This window comes from Fusarium flagelliforme (assembly GCF_020744385.1).
Source record: "Fusarium flagelliforme strain FIESC 12 MPI-CAGE-AA-0113 chromosome Unknown B0J16scaffold_4, whole genome shotgun sequence".
Lineage (NCBI taxonomy): Eukaryota > Fungi > Ascomycota > Sordariomycetes > Hypocreales > Nectriaceae > Fusarium > Fusarium flagelliforme.
In genome coordinates, this window is record NW_025763506.1 from 745,723 (window position 1) to 757,067 (window position 11,345).

Sequence of the window (11,345 nt, forward strand, 5' to 3'; positions counted from 1 at the left end):
AGATGCTATTCGATGTATATATTGAAGCCAATTAAATATCCCTACTTTAACATTTCCGTCAGTCGGCGACAGATGAATGGTGATCTTGTGTTGGGCTACTGTCCGCTATGGAGGCTTTAGTGCACCTGTCAGGTCGCCCTAGCAGCAGCAGGCAATGTTCTATTAATTTGTATGGGACTCACAAGTCATGCGACAGTAATATGGACCTGCTAAGCTTGACTGGACTCGAAATCGTGACAGGTTCAAGGTGCACAAAAGTGTCTCTCTATGACATGGCCCACTTGGCTGTTCCACCAACATCTCCAACTCGGGTCAACTGTAACCGACGGCTAGCTCAATCGGCAAACGACCTGATGACTTCTTTTCTCCAAACAATGGATGGGGTCTTCCCCAGTTTAATTATTGTTAGGTTGGTATAAAGGATGGCACTCGACGGTCACCGTTAGTGAACTGAATTCTCTGTTCTTCTTGCAACTTTTGAACCTCCGTTATCATGTCTTTGCAAGTAATTGATGTGCGCTTCGAGCATTACCGTGACCCCAATACAGTGGGTGTCCATGAGACCAACCCGCGCATCTCATGGCGCCTCCAAAACGCTCCTCCCAAATTTGAACAGGAAGCCTACGAAATCCGAATCACCGACCAAGAAAAACAGAATACTTCCACCGTCCGCGTCGAATCCTCCGACTCTTATCTGGTCGCCTTGCCAGAGATTGAGCCTTTCAAGTCGCGCCAACGATACGCTGTCTCTGTCAGAGTGCGGGGCACAGGGCACCCTGACTTCACTGAGTGGAGCGAGGATGCCTCGCTAGAGACAGGCCTTTTACAGCGGGGTGACTGGCAGGCCAAGTTCATCTCAGCGCCTTGGGCAAACAAGGGCAACGATAAACCGAAACCAGAAGATCTTTTCCGCAAAACCTTCTCGCTCAAACAAAAAGTCGAGACGGCGCGATTGTACATCACCGCTCAAGGCGTGTATGAAGCTGAGATCAATGGACGTCGCGTCGGCGACTATTTCTTAGCGCCTGGCTGGACTTGCTACGATGACCGATTGAACTATCAGACATACGATGTCACTGAGCACATCAACGGAACAGACAACGATCATTGTCTAGGTGTTCGTTTGGCTGAGGGATGGTACACCGGTCGATTGAGCTTTGAAGGAGGTCGACGGAATGTGTATGGCGATCGAACAAGTTTACTCGCGCAGCTCGAGTTACGCTTCGCTGATGGCTCTGTCCAGACCATCCTGTCAGGTGACGACTGGACCGTGGCTCAGGGCCCGATCCGTCAAGCGGAGCTCTACGATGGAGAGAAGTATGATGCTACGGCCGAGTTGCCGGGTTGGTCCTCTGCAGGCGATGTGACCGGGCAATGGGAAAAAGTTGAAGAGCTGCCTTTCATACCTGAGAGCATTGATCTGGTGCCAGCTCTTGCCGAGCCTGCCCGTCGCATCGAGACAGTCCAACCTGTCAACAAAATCACAACCCCATCTGGAAAGACCATCATCGACTTCGGTCAGAACCTCGTAGGATATGTCCGCATCAAGCGCGTTCAAGGGCAACGTGGACACAAGGTCACACTGCGACACGCAGAGGTTCTCGAGGGCGGAGAGCTAGGCACAAGACCCCTTCGTCTCTGTGATGCTACGGATATTTATACACTCCGAGGAGACGTAGAACCCGAGACTTATAAACCGAGGTTCACCTACCATGGCTTCCGCTACGTCCAGGTTGAGAATTGGCCATCCTCAGACGATGTTTCGCAGGTTCTTGAGGCTGTCGTCTGCCACACCGACATGGAAGAGCAAGGAAAATTCGCATGCTCAAATGACAAGCTTAACCAGTTATTCAGCAACGTCCGCTGGAGTATGAGAGACAACTTCCTCTCAATCCCCACAGACTGTCCCCAACGCGACGAGCGTCTCGGATGGACCGGTGACCTGGCATTGTTTGCACCAACAGCGACCTTCATCTACGGCTGTTATCCCATCCTAAAGGATTGGCTCAAGGGTGTGTGGTACGACCAGCAACAGCGAGACGGCATTCCGCCAATGGTCTCGCCTAACATTTTGGACAAGTGCAAGATTTGGGGTCCTGTTTGGCCTTGCGCGATCTGGCACGATGTTGTGGTTCTGGCGCCTTGGGCTTTGTACCAGGAAACAGCCGATAAATCTATCCTTGCTGAACAATTTGAGTCTATGGAGACTTGGCTTAGGGTCATTCCGAAGAATAAAGATCGATTCACTCATCTATGGGACTTTAATGCTGATCAACTTGCGGTAAGTGCACATTCAGCTGAGGACTGACGTTTACTGACCTTTTAGGACTGGCTTGATCCAAGTGCGCCTCCTGAAGATGCCGCGAAAGCTACGACAGATCCCCCATTAGTCGCCAATGCATTTCTCATCCACTGTCTTGACATCATGGCAAACGTTTGCGATGTTCTTGATAAGACGGATGCAAGCGCCAATTACAAGACATGGGCGAAGAATGCACGCGCCGAATTTACACAAGAATATGTTTCCCCAAGCGGTCGTCTAATATCCGACACCCAGACGGCGTACTCCCTTGCCATTTGCTTCAACCTACTCAGCGAAGACCAACTTCCCCGAGCTGGGTCTCAACTAGCATCCGTTGTTCGACGGAATGGTTTCCGTATAGGCACCGGCTTTGCGGGTACGCCGTACGTGTGCGAAGCCCTTGTCCGCACAGGCCACAGCAATGTCGCCTACTCAATGCTTCTAAATGAGCAATGCCCGTCTTGGCTATACGCTATTTCCATGGGCGGCACAACAACATGGGAGCGCTGGGATAGTATGCTTCCCGACGGGTCAATTAACCCTGGAGACATGACTAGCTTTAATCACTACGCTTATGGTGCGGTGGCAAAGTTCATGGTTGAGAGGCTTGCTGGATTGCAACAGGTTGAGTCTGGATGGAAGAAGTCTAGAATGCAGCCTGAGATTGTGGGTGACTTTACGTGGGCTTCTGCATCGCATCTTACGCCTTATGGTATGGTGTCAAGTTCGTGGAAGATTGAGGAGGGTAAGGCAGGGGCGAAGGTGCTGTATGCGGATATCGAGGTACCAACCGGTACGACAATGGAGGTGGTCTTGCCTGAGGGTGAGGGAACAAAGGTTGAGACTGTTGAGTCGGGCAAATGGTCTTTTAAGACAGAGTATAAGAGGGACGTTGAGTGGCCTGTGAAGGAGATCAAGTTTATTCTAAACAGTATTTTTGAAGAGGCCGAGAAAGCTGCAAAAGACGGTGCTTCAGCATGAGGCCTTAGCAAGAAGAACTCAGATAGTTTATACAATTAGAGATTAACGTAAACTCAATGGATCCTTGCATGAAGCCATGATAGTTCCAGACTCTTAGAACATCACGCTCGCGACGTGACACCCAAAGTTTCATCCCTTCTTGGGTTCGTCTTCTGACTATTGAACGCCATCGGTGTGATGTCCTCCGTTGTCTCGGTCCATCAAGATGCGAAGATCGTGACCATTGACAAGATCTTTCAATCCTTGAGTCATGAAGTATTACTCCTCTTCTAATGTCTCGTTATACCCCAGATTAATCCACAACTCGGTGCATCAGATCCCGAGTAGCTGGGTCTGTTGGATCATTAAAGTGATGCATGACGGGTCTGGGTTGCATCGGAAATAGTTCGCCTTCGATACTACCAATAGGAAAACTCTAAAGCCGTAGCCTTGAAAAATTCGCGCCGGCTTTCAATACCTCTTATTGGTTACTGGTTTTCTACTCCGACGCTAGTATCATGTTCTCCGGCCAGACCGGCCTTCCCCAGGTTCCATTTGCGGGGCCCCAGAGGGGGAAATTGAGCGATTAGGTTGGCCGTGTCATGCGGAGAGATGGTACGATGCTATTCGTATCTATTTTGCCTTCTTGAATCCTTCTATAAACAGAGAGATCTGCTCTCCATCTTCCTTCTCCATTCTGTCTCCACAGCAGTCAATTCTTCTTATCTATCATCAACTCAATTGCTGAGGCTACACTCATACTGAATCATGGAGAAGCCAGAAGCAGCCGCTCACCTCGAGCAGTCCGAGTCCAGACCCAGCATCTCGCCCAACCACACCCGCGGCCATGCCATCCAACATCAAGAACATAACCGAACGTACCTCGAAACCCTCCGCAAAGATTCATGGCTGCTGCTATGGATTGGCGTCATGCTTTGGACTCTAATCGTCCGTGGCTTCGAAAACCAATCCTCCGGCTCTGTCATCAGTATCCCCGTATTCAAGAGACGATTCGGCGAGCCCAACGAGAAAGGCGAATACTTTATTGAGACAAGCTGGCAATCTGCACTTAGTGGTGGTTCCAACGCTGCTGCTATCTTTGGTGCTTGGGCCTCGTCCTATGCTGCTGACATCATTGGCTTCAAGCCCGTTATTCTGGCGGCTGCTGCTATTAACATTGGGTCTGTTGGAGTTGAGTTCGCATCTACATCCATCCAGATGTTCTTTGCTGGAAAGATGGTCAACTTCATTGCCATTGGAGCCTTTCAGAACCTCTGTACAGCTTATGTTGCTGACGTCTCACCACTGGCTATTCGTTCTACTGCCATTGGTTTCTGCAACCTTGCGCAGTGCATCGGCCCCTTCGTCTCGGCCATCATGTCCAACTTCAGTTCGCAGTGGGATAGCAACTGGTCCTGGCAGTCGCTGATTGTCGCGCAATGGGGCTTCGCAGCAGTTGCCCTAGTCGGTCAAGTCTCAATGCCCGAGTCGCCTGTCTTCCTTGTTCGCAAGGGTAAGATGGAGAAGGCTCGACGTGCCCTTGAGCGCATGTACTCAGACCCCGAGGATGCTTCTGGTCATCTCGAGCGTATCCAGTTGACATTGGAAGAGGCAGACTCGCAGAACCTTGGTTCCTACATGGATTGTTTCCGAGGAATCAACCTACGAAGAACCCTCATCGCCATTATGGTCTTCTTGTCTGAACCCATGTCTGGTCTGGGCTTTGTCTCTAACTATGGTGCTCTCATGTACCAGTATCTTGGTATCAGCGATAAGAAGTCTTTCGAGATCCAGGTCGGTGCTCAGATTCTCTCAATGTCCGGCGCAACTATTGCTTTCCTCGTCGGCGACTTCTGGGGCCGTCGACCTATGTACATCATCGGATGCATTGCCCTATCCTGCCTTCTCATATGCATGGGTATTTCCGGATCCGTCGATACAACAGCCGCCATCACAGCCTCTGTTGGATTTTACACAATGTACAACTTCTTCTACAACGTTGGAGTTGGCTCAACTGTGTACACACTCGCAGGTGAAGTTCCCACCTCTGCCCTACGAACCAAGACAATTGCCATCTCCATTTCCATTTCTTCGGCCGTCAATACCTTCTGGGCATTTGTTGCGCCTTACATCTTCAACCCCGAGTATGCCAACTTGAAGGCAAAGATTGGATTCATCTTTGGAGCGTTCATGGTCATATTCGCCGTCATGGCATACTTCTGGGTACCAGAGACTCGCATGAGGAGTTACGAGGAGTTGGATGAGCTGTTCCAGAACAAGGTTCCTGCCCCTCAATTCCGAAAGACAGTGACCTTGGCTGAACGCCGTGCTGAGGAAGCCTACGCGATTGAGAATGGAAGGAAGGATAAGATTCGAGAGGTTTAGGACATTGGTAGCATACTATTCGCGAACAAGAGTTGTTTATTGAGAATAATCGATCCATTCACTTGCTTAAGATAATTAAATTTCAAGTTTTCCACTACATTTAGAGCACCATCACTGTAATCCTTACATGAGATCTATCTAAACTTTACCCAAGGATAAATGCCCTTTTGTTTGCTATCTTGGTCGCTTTTTCTCTTCTACTAACACTAAAACCGGGCTGATATGACTATTACAGTCATGGTCAGTGATACAACTGCTTTCTTCCTTTTTACTCCGTTACTGAAGTTCAAAGGGACATGTTCGTCCAAGTTGTTTGGGCCGTTATTGCTTATTTTACAGTACAATATACACCACGAATTATTCAATTCAATACGCTCCAGTTTGCCGTTCAGAGTTGCCACTGTATATCCTCAATCATAGCTTGAGTAATTAGCCCTCGCTCAATATGATCATCTCCCAATGAAGGAATGGCATGGGGACTTGGCCAACTGTCATCTGCCTTCTCTTCAAGTGTCAGCGCATGAGCAATGAGAAATTTGACCATCCACTTGTCAAATCTGTATGATTCTGCGTTAATCGATTTGACACAGCTCTTCTGGAAAACTACCAGGCGATTGATCTAGGTCACGTTAGTACCAACATGCGCTAACAGAAACGGAGCTCTTACCATCCTCTCCACGCTTGGCCAATAACTTCGTAGCTGCACTAAAGACTCTAGATTCGATGCAAGTCGAGTCCGCGAGTCCTCTAACTCATATGGTTCCCCGAAGAGAAATGTGTGAAGCAGTACTGACGATGATACAATCGTGACGTGGCCCACGATGTTATACACTGCCTCGGCTCCAGTGACCTCTCGTGAAGCCTTCAGTACGTCGCAGACTATGGCAGCATGAGCTTTACAAGAATCTGAGTACTTTTTGCCGTTTTTTGTATGTGGTCGGCGGCGGTCCAAGCAGTGGTAGTATAGCAAAGTGTAGTAATGGTGGTAACCAAGATGGAAGGCGACAAAGACACGACCTAAACCACGTTCCACGAATGCTGCCAGATTCTCCCGAGAGAACTTGAGATTTGGACCTAGAACCTGCTCGAAGGCGCCAAGTTTATGTTCAAGACGTTGAACGGCGTCATCAATTAGACCTTCATTCCACTCGGCCGAATCCGCAAGGCTTTGCTGAAAGTTCTGTATCTCGGTGTATATCTCGACGGTGTTGACCATGTGACCCCATAGCCCAGATCTCCATTGGAAGTCAGGGATGTCCGCGTCTCCCGGTTTCATGTTGTAGAAGACATACTCGTCCATCGGCGCTCTAGGATGGTTGGCCTGTTGTCTAAACTGGCGTGAGACGTTGGATCCGCTGCTGGCCCAAGTGTCGATTATAAAACATGTCCAGTATATGCGTCTTTTAACTTCGCGTGTTGGTCCGTCATCATCTTCATTGCAGACTCCAAGATTCAAGAGCTGGGTCATTCGGCTAGCAAGACCTGGCGAAAGCATCAGTCATGGAGTCCAACCTGAGTGGATGAAAGACATGTATACCGAAGTACAATGATTCAACATCTGCATTGCCTTCGCCGAAGAAGTTATTGCCGATCAAGATACAAGCTTGGATATTCTCAAGACAAATGTTCTCGAGGTCTTCCTTCAACGCTGCACAGGCCTTGGCGCGATATATTGACCCACGAGCGACTATGTCAGGTTCCGTGGCGAATCTGAACCTGGGTTAGACCTGATTTGATTGCAAGACTATGAGACTCTTTATTACCTTGCCGACAGACCCATCATCGCGAGTAAAACAGGCTGAGATACGGTGCCCTCCACGACACGTGCTTTGAATGTAGGTTCGTGAAATAGACTGTGAGGCGAATCATGCATAAAACGAAAATATAAATCGACCAGGTACATTGGCTCATCCAACATATCGGATGATGGACTCTGGATGCTTGATGACTTCGGTATCTGTGTGCTCTTTGCAGCTGCTGAGCATTGTAGCCCTCGCTGCACGCACGGCAAACAAGCCTCGTCCACTGTTCGGTCGCATCTCCTCTTCCCCACCCTGCAGTTCAGGCATGCCGTTGAAGGCCTCATTTGTGTTGGTGTGATGGCTTGTCGGCTAGGAAGACGGGGACGTTGACAGTTCTTCCCATTACCGAGTGTGTACAAGGTTGCTGTTCGCGAATCTGTGGTGGAACATAAAATGTAGATCCCGCCCGGCTTGCGCTGTTTCCTGCTTCGCCCGAGAACTTAAGTAGTCGCCGCTTAACCTGAGTCAGTGGGGAGCTCACCCCCAAATACGTCCAGTGGGTCGGGCTGACGGTGCCACTAAAGTTCCGGGCTATACCTCCATTGACCCAAATTCAGAAGAAAGACATTTGACAGTACACTACACTCTCATTACACACCGAAATGAACATAGGGAACCCAGAGGGCTCGTTGAACCTCCTCATCAACGCAGGCAACTATATCTCTCCAAGACTTGCCTCCAATCTCTGCCTCATCTAGTACCAGACCCCTGTCCAAGTCTGTGACTGGGGATATCTGGTTAGGCCCAGCCGACAGTCCAAGCCAACGGTCCCGTAGCGCTCGAGTGGCCATATGGAGCCCATGGCATACCGATTCGTCAGTCATACCTTGATCTCGCATCCCTTCATAAGTGTGCCTTGCAATGTCCACACAATACCCATCATCTACCTCCCATAGTGTGCCAATTACATGTCGAAACCCTGCCATCTGAAATGCACTAATCAGATGGATGCCTTCATCCATAAACTTGTCGTTTTTGATCTGACCAGTGCCGCAAGCGGAAAGGTAAGCAAGAAAAGGCGGGCGGCTTTGAAGCTTCATTTCCATGAGTTCTCCCACGGTTAGTGGGCCATCTTCCAAAATCAAGCGGCTATTGGATGGCTTTTCCCTGTCTATATGGCCATGACCGGCGAAGTGAAATACACTACAGTCCCGTAAAAGTAACATGACATCGCTCTTGCGATGTCCAAGTACAGTCGGCTCTACTGCCATCGACTGCATAAGGTCCCGCAAGACGGCTATTTCTTGGCTTGCAAAAGGGAGGGGAGAACTTCCTGGCGTGTGTTCCATGGCTAGAAGCAATGCCTGTCCCGAGACTGAGTGTTGAGGCCTCTGACGACCGGAGATGATGGCCTTTATAGACGAGCTATATGAGGACATGACCCTGTCTAGTACTGATTCACAAGACTGTCTATAGTGGTATCCTGCTGCGTGGACGGGGAAGCGGCTTAGAGGACCAGTAGGAACCCACCATACATGCGGCCAATGGCCGTTAGATGGAGATTGAGTGTATCCAAGGGCCTCTAGAACCGGGTTTGCAATAACGTCCCACAGCCACTCCAGAGTCTTCGGGCTATCCAAGGCAGCTGTCTCCGTCTTGAGCTGGATTTCGCTCATATTGAGTAGGGGTAGATATAATGACCGGATTTGATGCTGTTCTACCAAGATTGCATCGCAGCGGAAGTCGCTGACATTAATGGCGACGATAGGTCCGAATCTCGAGGCGGCCCGCATTTCTTCTTCCGATGAAGCGAGGAGGAAGTTTTCCAACCCCGGCTGTGTTCGAATTTGGACGATAAGCTTATCGAGTTGACTGCCAATATATGACTGTTCCTCAGGAGTTTTAGGTGAGGCATCGAGCCCGCCTCGACTGTTCAAAGGAGAAGATATAATATGGAACATATCATTTTGCATTGTCTGAGTAAGGCCTGAGGTACTGGGAGCTTCCAGTTGCTTCTTCAGGCGGATGAAACTCTCACTAAGCGCAGGATGAATGGCGTGAAGCTTAGCCACATCTGCAGCTAACTCATAGAACAGCCCCGAGATAACACCACGCCCGATTTCGAGAAGTTGGAGCGCATCGAAAGCGCACCTTTTAGCAGTAAACGCAATTGCTGCAGCGTCTGAGGCTAGACCGGCATCTTGAGAGAGAATGCTCTGTTTATGCACAGCTCCGAGTAACCGCGGAACGACAGATGGAAGCAAATGTACAGCGATTTGTGCCAATCTGTGTGCTTCCCCCCAAGCCTCTAGCTCGGTATGGAGGTAGAATAGAACTTTGGCGGCCACGAGACGATCCGGGGTGGGTGATGGTGCATGGTTGAGAGCCTCTCGAAGTAACAGGATTGCTTTGTCACGATCGGAGCCGATAGAGCTTTCCTGATGCCTGTCGATGTACACAACTGCAAGATCATTAAGCCGCGTTGCTCGACTTGGATGGTCTTTGGGTGTCTGGTCGAGGAACTTCTCAAATAGGTAAATGGACTTATCAAGATCTTTTATGGAATCCTTTTTGAGATATCTCACGCGGTAGGCCGTTCCAAGACTGCTTATTCGAGAGGCCTGATCGTGAAGACATGCAGGACTACTCTCAATCGATTCTTCATAGAGCTGAATTGCCTTGTCCAAGTCTATCTCGTTGCTGGTTGCATTGTATAGGTCGTGGTATCCAGCTCCTAAGTCGTAGAGTCGAGATGCACGGTCAGGGTGACCCAACGACATTGCTTGAAGAGATTCTTGGAACAGGCCAATCGCAGTGTCCAAGTCTGTTTTCTTATTCAGTTCCTGGTATCTGCGATAGTGTGCCATTCCAAGAGCACACAGACAAGATGACTGGTGCGAAGTATCGTTAGATATTATGTCTCGACATTGTCCCAGGTAGCGAATTTCTGTGTTGATATCTCCCACGGATCCCGTTTCTTGATATCGAGCCTGGTATGTAGCCGCAAGTTGATAAAGTCGTAGTCTGCGGTCAGGATGGTCCTTTGGTGTCATATCAAGACATTGCCGCAACATTTCGGTCGCTCTGTCCAAGTACGCAGCTTCCCTCGTTGCAACATACTTTACATGAAAGCCAACTGCAAGGTTACCGACCCTGGGCATACGATCAGGGTGGTTCTCTGGCGTGTTGGCGATGGACTCTCGATACAGATGGAGCGCTCTATCAAGATGAGTGTGGTCAAGTGCAGGAACTGCTCTTGTGTCGAGGTACCTAACATGATATCCGGTTGCGAGAGTGTGAAGTCTAGCTGCCAGGTTAGATCCATCAACCATGGCTTCTGGATTTTCTGGGTATAGCTCCGAATACTTCGCTCTCAGTTCTGTAAGGTGAGACTTCGGGTCGGGAGGATGGCATGGTTTGTCCAAGGATTCTTGATATCGTTGGATCGCCTTTTCGAGATATAAGGTGGATCGTGTCCTCGTATACTGGTGGTAATATCCATCCCCTAGTCCGTCACTTAAAGATAGCCAGTCATTACTATCTCTTGGAGTTTTACTGAGGCCATTCTCGTATAGCCGAATTTCTGACTCCAAATGTTCCATAGCACCTGTTCTTGCATATTTGGCGTAATACTCGCCTCGAACAGAAGAGTCCCGGCCTGCATCTTCATTTGATGAACTCCCCATCGTGCTAGTATTTTCGGCCAGAGGCTTGTATTTATCCTGATCGCCGTGTGCTGTCATTGCAGTATCGTTTTCAAACATAGCGGTTCGTTGTAGCAAACCTCACTGCGCAAAATGTCGTCTCTGACATAGTGGGACGGCAAAGACCTTTCTTTGGCAATTGAGTGTTAGGCAGCTACGATAGCAGTAAGCACGCCACACATGAGGCTGTGCTCTGTCTAACCAGAGGGCAGATATCTGACTCCCATTAAGATAACCCTCATACCGCCCGGC

At 49.4% G+C, this 11,345-nt stretch overlaps 4 protein-coding genes across 4 annotated transcripts; 2 read left to right on the forward strand and 2 right to left on the reverse strand.

Annotated features, from left to right (window-relative positions):
• Positions 1 to 493: 493 nt before the first annotated feature.
• On the forward strand, positions 494 to 3,259 carry B0J16DRAFT_286297 (bacterial alpha-L-rhamnosidase-domain-containing protein; the record flags this gene model as incomplete). Its single annotated transcript, XM_046124090.1, has 2 exons — positions 494 to 2,281; positions 2,327 to 3,259. Coding segments are annotated over 2 exons (2,721 nt in total), but the record flags the coding sequence as incomplete, so codon positions are not given.
• A 771-nt stretch (positions 3,260 to 4,030) lies between these two features.
• B0J16DRAFT_371719 (general substrate transporter) lies at positions 4,031 to 5,670 on the forward strand (the record flags this gene model as incomplete). Its single annotated transcript, XM_046130424.1, has 1 exon — positions 4,031 to 5,670. The coding sequence occupies one exon, from the start codon at positions 4,031 to 4,033 to the stop codon at positions 5,645 to 5,647; it is 1,617 nt and encodes a 538-aa protein (XP_045982449.1). The 3' UTR covers positions 5,648 to 5,670.
• Positions 5,671 to 6,035: 365 nt separating this feature from the next.
• On the reverse strand, positions 6,036 to 7,430 carry B0J16DRAFT_383870 (uncharacterized protein; the record flags this gene model as incomplete). Its single annotated transcript, XM_046131373.1, has 4 exons — positions 6,036 to 6,266; positions 6,315 to 7,129; positions 7,185 to 7,357; positions 7,411 to 7,430. 4 exons carry the CDS (start codon positions 7,428 to 7,430, stop codon positions 6,036 to 6,038), a joined length of 1,239 nt encoding a protein of 412 aa, XP_045982450.1.
• A 609-nt stretch (positions 7,431 to 8,039) lies between these two features.
• Positions 8,040 to 11,027, reverse strand: B0J16DRAFT_398301 (CHAT domain-containing protein; the record flags this gene model as incomplete). The annotated part of the gene is made up of 3 exons (XM_046132381.1): positions 8,040 to 9,261; positions 9,349 to 10,659; positions 10,756 to 11,027. Coding segments are annotated over 3 exons (2,805 nt in total), but the record flags the coding sequence as incomplete, so codon positions are not given.
• Positions 11,028 to 11,345: the final 318 nt, after the last annotated feature.